The following is a 15734-nucleotide window of genomic DNA, read 5'->3' as shown; positions in this document are numbered from 1 at the left end:
GTTAACACCAAAGTGCTTAGAGAATATATAAAAAATAAATTGTATAATTCATACCAGTCCACGAAGACAAAAAAACATCAGACAAGACCTACATCAAACATGGCTGCCGCGTTTCGAGGTAGTGTTACCTCTTAGTCATAGCGATAGCAAACTGAACATAAACCCCCATTATATACCTGAAACAGTCTGAGCATAATTAGACGAAAATATGCAACACATGAAACCACAATTAGACATTGAATACAAAAAACTTTAACATAAGTGTGAACACTGGACTGAAATGAACATATAAGTAAATAAATCCGATCATATAAATAAACTCTATATACATAAGAGATTCATGAATAGCGAAGTTAGCATGTATTGTAAAGAATATTAGCAAAGGCTTACCGTAGCGAAAGGGAGTTATCATCACATAATGGGTAGCCCCCGTGAACAGGAAAACTTCAAGGTAAGTGTATCAAAAAAATCCCATAGAGTTATGTCCCCGTTTACATGTCAAAGAATTCCAATCTAAGGAACACATATAGCCGCACCATGCGGATGAAAGCTGCAGATGAAAGCAGCCCCCGTGAACAGGAAAACTTCAAGGTAAGTGTATCAAAAAAATCCCATAGAGTTATGTCCCCGTTTACATGTCAAAGAATTCCAATCTAAGGAACACATATAGCCGCACCATGCGGATGAAAGCTGCAACCCGGAAGTGGAGATTCAGTAGCAGAGACCCGATCACGTGATGTAACACGTGATGGAAAACACTAGTTTACAATGCGTTGCCAGGACCACGGATACAATAGGTAAGTGTGCGATATGTTACATAATATCAATTGCTGTACTATGCAATATTATCTTTGTCAAAAGACATAATAGCTGTTATATAAATAAGGTGAAACTACTTAAAGGTTATAAAAACCATGTATCCCCAATGCGAATAAGGGGACAATGAACCTTAGTCTAACCCTATGGACTGGAGATGTTACCCAAGAGGATAACTGGAGCTGATATATGAAAAAACACAATGTTGAAAAATATGTGTACCATAAATGTAAACGAGCAATCTAATAAAAATATATAAGATCGGTCTTAAAATGAAGGCCATCCGGATACCGAGTAATTAGCTCGAATATCCAGAATGCCTCACGTTTACGTAGTTTTCTGCTCCAGTCACCTCCCCTGACTGGCCTGTCCACTTTCTCTATGGCAAAAAATTGAAAAGAAACTGTACTGCCACCATGTACCTGGACAAAATGTCGGGAAGCTCCCGACATATTGACCGACAAATCTTTCGCACAGTCTCTCAAATGTTCTGAAATACGTGTTCTAAGATACCTGGTGGTACAACCCACGTAATATACATCACATAGTGAGCACCAGATTAAATAAATCACATATCTGGAGCTACAGTTCAGATGACTTTTAATGCGATATTGTTTGCCATTTTTCTTGTTGTTGAAATTAGATGTGTTGTGTGCATATTTGCAAACTGAACATCTTGTGGTGCCACATTTTTGGAAGCCTTGGTATGTCAGCCATGATTTTCTGACATTACCATGATCATCCTTGAGCATACTGGGAGATAACATGTTGCCTAGTGTTTTTCCTCTTCGAGAAATAAAACGGCACCCTGGATCAAGGATTTTGGATGTTGCATCATCCTGTAATAATGTGGGAATGTGTTTTTTAATGATGTTAATGATTTGATTATAATTTGCACTGTAATTTGTACAAAAATAAACATTATTATTATCCTTGTTTGACTGGATCTTCATTGTTTTATCTGTAGAATCCAATAAAAGTACAGATCTGTCCTTTTGAGTAACTAATTTGTCCGCTCTCTGGAGAGACCAATGGGGATATCCCCTTGATCTTAGTCTGTCAAATGCCTGTTCTTTTTGAACCTTAAAGTCTCCCTCCCTGGAACAAGCTCTTTTCGTCCTAGTGATCTCTCCTAAGGGTATCGACTTAATGGTATGTGCTGGATGGCAACTGGATGCGTGGAGAATTGTGTTACCAGCAGTAACTTTGCGATGCAATGATGTGATAACTTTATGTGAAGATATATCTCCTTTTAATGTTAGATCCAAAAATTGAATGAAATTTTCGTTCACAACATGGGTGAACTCTAAGTTCATATCATTATTGTTAAGATATTCCAAAAATAAAGGTACGGCCGATATATCGCCCGACCAAACTATGAGAAGGTCGTCGATATATCGACCGTACCAGTGAATGTAGTTTTTGTATGGGTTATGAATGGAATAAATATGCCTCTCCTCCCACCAAGACATATAGAGGTTTGCTAGTGACGGTGAAAAACGGGCCCCCATGGGGGCACCGCATACCTGTAAATAATAAACATTGTTGAAAATGAAAAAATTGTGTTGAAGTAAGTATTCTGTAATCATAATGATAAACTCACAGAATTCTTCTGTGTAATCAGAATAATTGTACAAATGGTGGGAGAGGGCAATAAGGGCTTTATCGTGTGGAATACATGAATAAAGCGATTTGACATCGCAAGATACCCAAGAAAACGTGTTATGCCAAACAAATCCATCAAAAGTTTGTAGCACCTGTTTTGTATCTCTAAGATATCCGGGTGTACTTAAAACCAATGGTTGCAGAATTCCATCTAACCAATCACATGTGCGCTCGTTAAGGGAACCGATGCCCGATATTATCGGACGTAAGGGTGGCGAGATGGATTTTTTATGCAATTTGGGTAACCCGTGGAATATAGCTGTTGTTGGTTTATCCACGAGCAAGTATTCCAAATCCCCAGCACTTAAGATGCCTAATTCTAATCCCTCATTAAGAATTTTCTTGAGGATGTTATAAAATTCTGTAGTGGGGTCTGAACTTTTGCTTTGATTACTGCTTTGCAGACTCTTGGCATTCTCTTGATGAGCTTCAAGAGGTAGTCACCGGAAATGGTTTTCACTTCACTTCACACTTCTTGCCTTATAAATGGGGTTGGGACCATCAGTTGTGTTGTGCAGAAGTCAGGTGGATACACAGCTGATAGTCCTACTGAATAGACTGTTAGAATTTGTATTATGGCAAGAAAAAACAGCTAAGTAAAGAAAAATGAGTGGCCATCATTACTTTAAGAAATGAAGGTCAGTCAGTCCGAAAAATTGGGAAAACTTTGAAAGTGTCCCCAAGTGCAGTTGCAAAAACCATCAAGCACTACAAAGAAACTGGATCACATGAGGATCGCCCCAGGAAAGGAAGACCAAGAGTCACCTCTGCTGCGGAGGATAAGTTCATCCGAGTCACCAGCCTCAGAAATCGCAGGTAACAGCAGCTCAGCCCGGCTCTCTAGCTATTGTGAAACTTCAACTCCCAGCATGACCTGACAGTCAAATCTGAGAGTTGTAGAACACAAGTAATACAATCTATCTGTAATGGTGGCGATACAGAGTCATATCTCCGAGTCGTTCTGCATCCTTCTTTTTAATCACTATGCATTTTGTGGCTGACTTGCCTTCCAATTAGCAATCCTGGACATTTTAACAAGGCTCTGCCATCTGGTCTGTCACTGCTGCCTCATCTGTTCATTTTATGACTGTGGGTGACTAAAAGATTACATAAGTTAAAGTCTAATACAAAAACTTTTGCTTCTGTGAATGTGACAAGTAAAATGACAATCCATGTAAGCTGTCTATAAACTTCTTTATAGAATATATAGATTTCCGATGTACTAAACTACAAAAATAGGCCATATAACAACCGGCTTTTTATTTTCATTATTTTATTTTGCTGTGGAAAGCCACAGCAGGGGTATTGTAGTATTACATGGCGCCATTTAGATACATAGCCAACCAAGTGATACACGGTCATCTTGAGTCCACTAGAATAGAAGAAGCTCCAACAAAGAGGCTTTCCATTATACCTCTTTAAAGGGAACACCCTCTATGACGTCTCTAATAGGACATACATACCAGTATTGTTTTCACGAGACAGCCTATTTAAAGGAATACTACATGTCAAAATTATACACAGTGTCGCAGTGCCTGATCCGAAGAGTCTCCCTTTGGTATTACAGTAAAACTGCTTTGCAACAACCAAACAAAAAAGCATGATAATGTGGCCTAGAGAGGTGGTCTACTCAAAAAGAATGGCGACTATGGTAAACTAAAAATCGGTAACAAAAAAGAATTAGGTAAGGTGCCCCATCACTGCCCTGTACTAGGCATAACATAAGTGTTTATATATATAAAACCAAAAGTTTGGACACACCTTCTCATTCAAAAAGTTTTCTGTATTTTCATGACTATGAAAATTGTAGATTCACACTGAAGGCATCAAAACTATGAAGTAACACATGTAACACCTGTATATATATTATATATATATTATTCATACTGATGACTCGTCCATAGGATAGGTCATCAGTATGTGATCTGTGGGTGTCTGACAACTGGATCCTCTACACATTAGATGTTCCCTGGATGCTAGAAGCTGCTGGTAGACGGGCAGAACCTATTCCAGTAATCCCAGTTTTCCCAGTAACCAGCAGCCCAGTCCACACCACTGCAGTGCCGCACCTATTACTTGACAGCTGATCAGTGCGTGGTCTAGGTGTCACTTCCCCACAGATCAGATACTGATGACTTGTCCACAGGTCTTCAGTATAATAAAAAATCAAGTTGGGACCCGAAAATAACAGCCTGCACAGCAAAGTTCTCCATCTCCCCAAAAATATTTTTACTGTCTGCGACTACTGGATCATTAGATTACGTCTTAAAGAAATGGAGGGTAAAACACTAGAAAGAAAGGAAAGTACTGCAAATGAGATCACAAACCTGAGAAATTTCAGAAATATACATTCGTCTTTCATCGTTCACTTTGTAGTACGCCTGTAAGAGAAATCAGAAAATAAAATTACATATAACAATGAATGAATTAAAGGGGTGTCCTGGATGAGAAAAACATGAGGGTTTTCTTCCTGAAAGAGAGAGTCATCCAATGAATAAGGCTGAGCTGCAATATCACATACAACCTGCAGACAGGTGTGGCACTGTTTCTCAATATAAACTATATTTACTATGCTACACTGGACTTGTCATCATACTATGCGGTATATTGTAGGGACAGGACTGTATTCTGTAAGAGGAGTCATCAAAACCCAGCTTATCACTCTGCAGATAGATAGGTTAGGGTTAACTGAATAAAGCTATGTTTTCCTCCTTTGTATATAGAAACAATGGTTAAACACTGTATGATTCAGATGACCCTAACCTATCTATCTGTGGGGTGGGATTGATATACAGCCCTCAAAGGGATCCAGTCCATACCTTTCACTTCCCTTAACCCCCACCATCATAGTGCCGGGGACTGTTTGTTATTTTGCCATTATGCTGATTTTGTGTTCCTGCAACCACTTTTCAACTACGTTTTGTGACACCAGCAGCGGCTCTATGTCCTCCCTCATGTAGTATTAGTTATTGGCGTAACTAGGAATGGCGGGCCCCATGGCGAACTTTTGACATGGACCAGCACCCCCCGACTGACGCCCACCGAAGACCCCGACCGAATCCCTTCCCTCCGCATTCCTGCGCTCTCTATTATGCCCCATAGTGGCCCCTGCACACAGTATTATGCCCCATAGTGGCCCCTGCATACAGTATCATCCCCCATAGTGGCCCCTGCACACAGTATTATGCCCCATAGTGACCCCTGCACACAGTATAATGTCCCATAGTGGCCCCTGTACAAGGTATTATGCCCCATAGTGGCCCCTGCACAAGGTATTATGCCCCACTGTGGACACCCATAAACAATTATTACTCAGAATATAATATTATTATTCAGAGTATAATAATTGGAGACTGAAGGGGGGTACCAACATAAAAAACACTGTTATTCAAATATCTCCGGCTCCGCTGCAGTCCTCGGTGGTGTTGGCCATCTTCCGGGGACGTCACATGACCTGGGACGCAGGCCCCAGTCATGTGACGTCAGGGGGAATCACAGAAGTAGGCCCGAACCTGCGCGGAGAGGTAAGTAACATGTTTTTTTATGTTCCCTTACCTCCCCTGGACCTCCGATCATTATACTGAAAAGACCCCCGAGTATAATAATAATGTTTGTGGGGCCCGTGGTGTCACTTATCGATCCCAGCCCCTGCCAGGTTTGGTAAGTAAATAGGGCCTCCAGCTGGTAACTCCAGCCAGTTACTCCAGCCGGTAACGGCCTATTAAGAAAAGAAAAAAAACACGGCGGTAGCGGCTGTCGCCGGGCCCCTAATGTCCAGGGCCCTGTGGCAGCCGCTACCCCTGCTACCCCGGTAGTTACGCCACTGATCAGTGTGCACCCCAGGTTTCCACTTTAGTACTGTCATTAATGTATTATCCCAATTCTATTTTCCTTCTAGTAATAACTGCAGAAACATTGTCTTTGATACTGTTAGCCCCAGGAATAATAGTAAGTGTCCCCTCCAGTCCCTCAATAATAGTGATTGCCGGGCCCCTTTCAGTTGTATTAGCAGAAGAAGGGTCTACCAAACTCCTACCCTGTAAAAATTTTGCAACAGAGCACTCTTTTCTAACAGGCACTTACATACGGCCTATATTGTTAACTTATATTGTTATCCTTTAACATTATACAGGTATAGGACAGCCGACATCTGTTCTTCACTATCTCTACCTTACAGGGAATGCTACATCAATGTGACAGAAGCGGCTCTTTACCAAGTAGGTTGTCAGCTTCAATCCACCATCATCAATATGCCCTATAATATATTATTCATACATATACTATCTAGATTATACAGTATATACAAAGCAGGGAGATACAAGGTCTAAAGAGTCAGGAAAGGTTAACAATCAGATAACTTCAGCCATTCCTTTCCCACCAGCCCAGTGATCTGTGAGAAAACCTACGTGACAGCCAATATGGTCACCATTTATTTTCTAGGAGATCTGTGCTTAGTTCTCCAAGATGTCTGGAACAACCTCCCTGGGAAGTTCCTTAAAGGCAAAGTTTTGCACAAACCTCCGGTGATAGCCCGCAATGCCAAGAAATGCCCTGACTTGCTTCTTGGTCAGTGGTCTTGGACAATTTTCTATTGCCTCCACCTTATTGATTTGGGGCTTTATTACCCATTTGGCAATGCCATAGCCCAGGTACTTGGCTTCCTCCAGCCCTAAATCACATTTCTCAGGGTTGATAGTAAGGCCTGCCTCACTTATGGAGTCCAGTACTGCCTGCACCTTACAGAAGTGACTTCCCCAGTCTGGGTTATGAATGACCACATCGTCCAGGTAAGCTACTGTGTAGTCACGATGTGGCCGCAAGATCTGGTCGACCAACCTATGAAAGGTAGCAGGAGCTGCATGCAGTCCAAATGGCGTAACCCTGTACTGGAATAGCCCTTTTGGAACAACAAAGGCAGTTTTCTCTTTGGCTTCTTTAGACAAAGGTATTTGCCAGTAACCTTTTGTCAGGTCCAGTGTGGTTATGTACCTGGCATTACCCAACTTCTCAATCAGCTCATCAACCCTGGGCATGGGATAAGCGTCAAACTTGGAAATCTCATTCAATTTTCTAAAATCATTGCAGAACCGCCAAGTACCATTGGGCTTTGGTATCAATACAATTGGGTTAGACCACTCACTTTTGGATTCCTCAATTACACCTAACTCCAGCATACGTTTAACCTCAGCTGACACTACCTCCCTACGTGCCTCTGGTATTCTGTAGGGTTTGAGGTTTACTTTCCTCCCAGGTTCTGTCACTACATGGTGCTCTATCAGGTGTGTACGCCCTGGTAGATCAGAGAACTTGCGTCTATTTTTCTGCAGAACTCTTTTGCCTCCTGTTTCTGAGGCACTGAGAGGGTCTCATTCACACGGACTGGAGGGACTGGTGGCAACGAATCACCCACCTCTGTATTTGAGGCCACCAAGGATTCCCTCTGGTTCCAGGACTTAATCAAGTTCACATGGTAGATTTGGAAAGGCTTCCTTTTCCCTGGTTGGTGAACCTTAGAGTTGACTGGCCCTACTTTTTCCACAATTTCATATGGGCCTTGACATTTCACTAAGAACTTGCTCTCCACAGTAGGCACCAAAATAAGGACCCTGTCCCCTGGGTTAAACTCTCGGACTGTGGCAGAACAATTGTAAATTCTGCTTTGGGCCTCTTGTGCTCTTTGCACATGTTGTTTTACAATTGGCATGACTGTTGAAATGCGGTCCTGCATTTGGGCTACCTGCTCTGTGACATTACGGTATGGGGAAACATCAGTGTCCCAGGTTTCTTTGGCTATATCTAGTAAGCCCCTGGGGTGTCTACCACAGACTAATTCAAAAGGGGAAAACCCTGTAGACGCTTGTGGAACCTCTCTAATAGAGAACATCAGGTGTGGCAACAGGCAATCCCAGTCACAACCATCTTTTTCTACCACCTTTTTAGGCATATGCTTGAGAGTCTTATTAAAGTGCTCCACTAACCCATCTGTCTGGGGGTGATACACAGAGGTCTGTATGAGGGTAATTTTGAACAGCTTGCATAGCTCTTTCATCGCCTTTGACATGAAGGGCGTGCCTTGGTCGGTCAGTATCTCTTTAGGTATGCCTGTCCTTGAAAACATATAGAATAACTCATGGGCAATACTCTTTGATGTCATATTACGCAAGGGAACTGCCTGAGTAGTCTGGGCGAGATGCACACCCCCTCCATTATTTTGCTGGTCATCAGCTTACAATATACACTACGAAACTACACAATATACACACTAAACACTATATGATATATACACCACACAACTATACAATATACACACTAAACACTATATCAAATATACACTACACAACTATACAAAATACACACTAAACACTATATAATATATACACCACACAACTATACAATATACACTAAACACTATATAATATATACACTACGAAACTACACAATACACCAATATACGCATCAAACATAAGACTACCTTTGCTTCTTGCTCTATCCGGAGTTCAAAATCTTTCAGCTGACTTTCCATTATAATCTTTTCCTCTTCCAAACGCTTAAGATATTGGTTTAAGGCTCCCTGTGAATCCAACAAGAAAGGACATTAGATGAAAAGGATCCTTATCCGTAAAATACTAAAAAATCATCTACTAAGTATTAAGTTAAAAAAAAGACACTGGGTTATAAGAAATTGCAACTTTGTTCCTTCTGCGCTGCCGTCGCCACTTACACGAAAGCAACGGATCAGAGGAGCGTGCGGGTCATAAATGAAGGGCACCCTCTGCTGGTGTAGGGGCTATGAAGACTGGAGGAACACCAATCTCCATTAATCTGGGCCAGTGTGTGTAACATTCATCACACTGGAGAAAGACTCCTGCGTGGGGCGATATTTTGTATCCATTGGCAGACTGGAGTTTTATCTGTTATAGTAAGTGACAAAGGCGTGAGGGTGGGGCTTGGCCGTGCCACTAGGGGAAACTAGTTTTTCCCAAATGGTTTTGTGCTGTTACAAGATTGATTTTTCAATGATTCATCACATATAGTTTGGAGATACCTGTACAATGTGTAGGTTTTATTTGTTCTTTGACTCTTTTATGCCTAAGGCTAGGCTTATGTCTCTGACGCAGATTCTGTCTAAAACAGACATATCAGGACAGATGACCGCTCCATTCAGAAGCATCATTCACATTTGGAGAAGCCCATTTATAATTTTTAACACCACATTAGTACCAATTCTCTAAAAAGCTACAATTCCCCAAGTAGATCCTTCAATATTACTAATATGCCCCACTTTAGTATGAATTTAGTTAGGAACTACGATTTCTCAGGAAACCAGTTCAGCACAATGTCACAACTTGCTGGCAAAATCCTTAATAGGCTGCAGTTCACAACACAACCATTGGGTGGCCACACATATAGGATAGACATCTTGTGAAAAACTATTACAAAATAATGTTGCTTTAAAAAGCTGATCATCTCGTAACACACACTGGGCTGAGGTGCTAATGCGACAAAATATATTATAATCAGTTTTATTTTTTGGTTAACATTCTTTTCATTGTAAAGTGTCAGGCAGGAGCAGAAAAGGGGTGAGATTCTGATCTCTGACATTTGCTGTCTCTGACTGGAGCTCTGAGTCACACCCCCTTGTCAAATCCTGTCTGACACCGCCCTCCTGGAATCGGTGAAGGGGTATCTGTAAACAGAGGCTAAGACCTGGAGATTGTGCAGGTGGTGAAAGGTTCTCCTTAATGACAGGCTACGCCTGACTCTTAGGCTGGGTTTACATGGGGGTGGAAGCCGCCTCAGGTTCCGTTCCAAAATACTGGTAGCTGCGACTGAATGCCGGGTGCACCAGCACCTACTCCGGATTAGGCTCAAATGAATGGGCCTAGTGGGGAGGAGGGAGTGTCTTCAGGCCGAATCGCGAGGTGACTCCGCCTGAAGAATGAGCATGTCCATTCTTTTTTCCGGGAGCCGGAACAAATCGCTCCCGGAAAAAAGAACTGACCAGCTCCCATTGATGTCAATGGGAGCCGTCTTTTTGGTCAGGATTTTGAGGCAGATACGGCCTCAAAATCCTGACCAAAATACCCCGTGTAAACTCAGCCTTAGAAAGGAATGGTAAAGGGACTGTAAAGATTAATAATTGACCCAACATGGCCAAACCTGCCTCCCTCTAGGTGTGTTGCCCTATCTACTGGCCACCAGCATATCCGTAGGGTAACTATGTTGAATTAAATTAGAGGGGAATTCTGATCCCTTACAGGACCTGGCTACATGGGATCTGGTTACGGACAAGATGTGGGGGGTTTAAAAAAGCTTCAGGACAAGAACCAGGACAAGAGGGCCACAGTAGGCGACCAATAGTTGCCGCATAACTAGTCAGTAGGGGACAGTGATGTGCACAGCTCTAGCAAATAATATCTATTCATTCAACCATTTTACTATGCAAAATCTTAACAGCCAAATACATACTATCCCAATAGCTATCTCTAGTCCTCTTGGTCCATTCATTTGTGATTTTAGGCTTTGTTCAGACCTCTGTCAGAGGTTCAGTGATATATAAGAAGAATTGCACAGCTTGCTGAACTATTTTTCCTGTCAAATTGATGGTCACCGTGGTAAAACCCAACAGACTGCGTCATATATCAATAGAGTCCACTGGGATGCCGCTGTGTGTGCACATGACAGATCTGACACTGTTATTTCTGCTCCTATTACAGAACAAAAAAATACAATACTTGTTGGAAGTGTGAACAAAAGCTTACTGTTAAGAAATGATGGCGCAACATGCCCTCCAGTGGTCAACTGTAGAAATGCACCTGCAGTCACAAGACTAGGATGGGACAGGTGAGATTGTGCAGGTTTCACTAGCTAGTGCATAGTACTTATACCCCCATCCAGTTACTTATAGAGGTCACTTATTAATCTTATAGCTGTGGAGCACGTTTTACAGAAAAAAATGGAATTAAGCTAAGGAGTACATTGCGGAAACGCAGCTTTTTTTGTGTTTTTTTGGGGGGGGCCTTAGCCTTAAAAAGGTTTCCAGTGACAGGCTTTTATAACATAAAAATTGGTGGTGGGACATTCACTGAAACAATACCATTTTTTAAGACAGCTTTGCAACATGATGCTCAAATCATGTTGCTAAATTACCTAGATAAAAAAAAAACACCTTTGACTTCTATGGGAGACTGTTGTGGGCATGCTCAGTGACCTTGGTAGAGGTTATTGTGTGTGTGTGTGTGTGTGTGTGGGGGGGGGGGGGGGGGGGGTAGATAAACTGACTGTTTATGATGATAATGAGATAACTGCTGATTCTGCCCCAAGATGAAAAAAAGAGCATTTTCTTTTAATAAAATAATGTCATGGAAAATTATAAAATACAGACAAAATTAGATTATAAAAAAAAATATTAAAAAAGATTAACTTTTTAGAAAGCAATGTTTTCTGACAGTAGATTAAAGGGGTATTGCAGTCACAACTCTTGGATAAGGGGCGACTTGCAGGAGGTTCACACAGAGTGTTTTGCAAGCTGAAAAAAATTTGCTTCAGGAATTTAAAAACAATTTTTTGACCTTTTTTTATATGATGCTTTTTTAAAGGGGCTCGATCACTGTGAAAAGTCATTTTTATCTAAACACATGCTTGCATAGGCTTTAGAAAGGCTATTCCACACTTACCTTTAGTATGTAGATTGCCTCAGTGGTTTCTGAATAAGTCAGTTTTTATTCATATGCTAATGAGCTTCCAGCCAGCTCAGGAAGTTCCCAGCAGCCTCCTCTCTCCTATTATCTCCTATGTGTGTGAAGCAAACAGGAAGCTGAGTCATCAGCAGCAGCAGCAGTCTCCCATAGAAAACAGCAGAGAGAGGTGTGCACGATCTATCGTGCACTAGTCTAATTAGCATATGAATATAAATGGACTTATTCAGAAACCACTGAGGCAATCTACATACAAAAGGTAGGTGTGAAATAGACTTTCTAAGGGCTATGCAAAGGTATGATTAGTTAAAAATGACTTTTCCTAGTGATAGAGCCCCTTTAATGCATTCTTTTGTCACTGTTTTGACATGTTTTTTTTTTATTTCAGCACATTGAATGGAAATGGAAATAGAAAAAAAAAAAAAAACACTAGCGGTTTTTGATGCAGTTTTTGCATAAAAAGATATAAAAATTGCATTTTTTCCAACTCCCATTGATTTTAATAGGTGTTTCACTAATTAGGCAGAATCCGACTGAAGATGTTGCTCTATTTTTTCTCCTTTGCCACCTAAGAATCAGCTAGATCAGGGGTGCTCACACTTTTTCTGTGTGTAAGCTACTTTATTTAGCTGACCAAGGCAAAAGATCTACTAGGGTGGGGCTGGGGCGGGCGGGACTGGGCGTGTCTGTGGGCAGGGCCAGGCTTGTGAGTGGGGCCAGGCGGATCGTGACAGCAGGAGACAGCGGCGTTCCATGGCCGCCCAGGGATCTCCGGTGTCTGCTTGTTCACAGTGCAGGCAGAGAGTTATCTCTGGACACTGGCAGGCTGGGGCTGCGGCAGCCCCGCCTGCCAGTGTCCGGAGATGACTCTCAGCTTGCACTGTGAACAAGCAGACACCGGGGATCCCTGAATCGCACGATCGACCCATACGTCCTTTGCGATCTACCAATAGATCGCGATCGACGTATTGGGCACCCCTGAGCTAGAGGAAAAAAACTGCCACTGCCTGCCATTGAAATGAATAGAAGGCGTTTTTTGAGGCAAATTCTGAGTCAAAATCCTCTTGAAAAAAAAATCTGTGAACTCATGAGCTTTTGTGTCAGAGAGGTCTGTGGTATCATATTCTAAAACAGAGGGAAAGACACTTCAGTAACTTACCACGGGCATCTGATCATAAGATCGAATGGAGGACAGACGATCTAAAGAAGCAAAAAATATTATAATGTACAATAAAATGTCTAATAATACAAAAATATCTAAAGGCGCCATCTGGCTTCCCAAACTACTCTATGCATACTGTGCTTTGGTAGCCTAAGGCAGTCCTTACGCTCTTGGATGGGCTCATTGTCTTAGGCCTCATGCACACAGTCGAGTGTTCAGGCCGAGTGAGTTGCTGATTTTTTAATGGAAGGTACTCGGCACACTCAGATGACATCTGCCTTCCATGATTTATTCATTTCTATGAACGGGTTCCGGTCCATCGAGGCATTGGAGTGTTGCTTGGATGGCACACTCAGTTGTGAACATGAGGAACAGAGCAGCAGGTACCAAAGTGAAATTATGTTTCAATGCATTCAGCAGAATAGAGAAATCAATATGGCAGCCCAGTGATAATCTTATCCCGTCCATAGACATGTAATAACTGTTCAGCAACAACTCATTTTCCTAAACCCACCATGAATATGTGTGCTCAGTAACAGTATAACATAGCTGTCTATTCTTGTTGATACAGGTAACTTCAGTATGTGTACGGCCAGCTACAACCACTATAGAAATGGCCGCTCTTCACTTACCGGTTGGATTACCACGGATGTATTCCGACTTTTCTTGAAGTGCATAAATTTGCCTCTCCAGTTGTTTATTTAGCTCGACTTGTGTTTCATATCTTGTCTTCCACTCATTGCCTGCCGTGTGATAAAGAAGAGATGGAGTTATTACATTATGGAACTCCTTCTTAAAGGGATTGTAGAACAAGGATAAACAAGGGAAGCAGTCAGTAGGTTATAGATGCCCATACACATTACATAGACAGAGTAATGGCCAAACACTCGAATATTAACAGGACTGGCTAACCTGGTGTGTCAAGGTGCCCTAACTCTCCACCATACTCATATGTTGGAGGAAAGAAGGAAAAGGTAGCTGGCTTACAACATGCCCGCTCACTTGGTTCGCAGGTGAGATAACCCGCAGTCATTGGTTTATTTTCTGCTCCCTATTGAATAAAACATGCATGCTTGGCTGAATGTGCATGTATATGGGAGGACAAAAGGAACAGTTGGCAGCTATCTATGGTGTAGTAAGGCTCTGATCCCTCTTTCCATGGCGTCTGAGGTTTCTGACTGCAGCATCAGAACACATTATGTAACGCAAAGAAACATGAATGTGAAGAGAACCTATCCATGAGCTTTAAAGGGGGGTTCCAGGCTAAAAATTTTGAAACATGTCACCAATATCAGACCTTTGGAGGTCTGACACCTGGCACTCCCGCTGATCAGCTGTTTACAGCAGTCAATACATGGAGAGAATGGAGCAGACAGCGCTGTTCTCTGTGTAGTAGCTGAATGGATGGGAGCAGCTCTGCAGTAACCTGACCTGGCCACTGCACTGAGGAGGGAGCTGTCTGCTTCCTGCTCCATTTTATGTAGAGTGGTGGGGGAAGGGCTGGGTGGCCGCACTTGTCAGACCCCCACCAATCTGATATTGATGATCTATGCTTAGGATAGGTCATACAAACTTTATACTGGAAACATCCTTTAAAGTCTTGATCAGATAGTAAGTTTGCCTGTAAAACCTGCAAAACCTTAGGGCTAACCAATGAATTACATCCCACCCCTATAGACAATATAACACCTTGCCAAACTATGTCAGTCCATTACAACCCCTATAACCTGAATATGACGAGTGCCACAATTGTACGTGTAATACGCAGTCTATTTAATGGAGCATGAGAGTCAATTTTGTCAGTATGTTCTTAAGCTTTTAAGGATTTAGTACATTTGTAGCTCCCTGTAGTCATCACTAGGGATCCCTGGGGATTCTGAAAAACCTCTGCATTAGTATAACACACGCTGGCAACCATAAAAGCACATTTTACTTAGACTCACACATCCCATAAAGCTCTCTCTATAGAATATATCTAATCCTGCCTAGCAACATGTGCTTAGAAATTGGTCTATATAGAACAGCATTACTACATAACATAGTTTTACACCAATAACCCCTTGCATAAATCCATCTGTTCTAGTTTTTTCATCTGTGTGCCATAACTGTATTGTAGGGATTGTTGCATGGTGTAGGCATTAATGGTGTGGTACAGGTATATAAAATACCCAAAACATGTATAATACTAATAGTGACCAACTGGTGCAGTGGGATAGAGGGCCCTGCCCACAAGGGCTAACAATCTGTTGCTATATACTTGACTTTTAACTACTCTTTTCATAACTCTTAAGGTAGGCATAAAAAGAGTCTAAAGCTATATAGCAATATAGGAAAGGTCATCAATTGAAGATTCATGGGGGTCTGACACCCAAGTCAGTCGTGAATCAACCGCT

General features: G+C 41.9%; 1 protein-coding gene across 1 annotated transcript in view; it reads right to left on the bottom strand.

Moving 5' to 3' along the window:
- The window catches only part of CCDC169 (coiled-coil domain containing 169), a 36295-nt gene that overhangs the window by 15764 nt on the left and 4797 nt on the right, over nucleotides 1-15734 (bottom strand). The window contains exons 4-7 of the mRNA XM_075263145.1: nucleotides 13974-14084; nucleotides 13339-13379; nucleotides 8954-9052; nucleotides 4809-4862 (exon numbers count right to left, since the gene is read on the bottom strand). Of these exons, the coding sequence (XP_075119246.1) occupies nucleotides 4809-4862; nucleotides 8954-9052; nucleotides 13339-13379; nucleotides 13974-14084 (305 nt within the window). The remainder of the gene's footprint in view (nucleotides 1-4808; nucleotides 4863-8953; nucleotides 9053-13338; nucleotides 13380-13973; nucleotides 14085-15734) is intronic.

This window comes from Leptodactylus fuscus, chromosome 2, assembly GCF_031893055.1.
Source record: "Leptodactylus fuscus isolate aLepFus1 chromosome 2, aLepFus1.hap2, whole genome shotgun sequence".
NCBI classification, from domain to species: domain Eukaryota; kingdom Metazoa; phylum Chordata; class Amphibia; order Anura; family Leptodactylidae; genus Leptodactylus; species Leptodactylus fuscus.
This window is presented reverse-complemented; position numbering and strand designations above follow the sequence as displayed.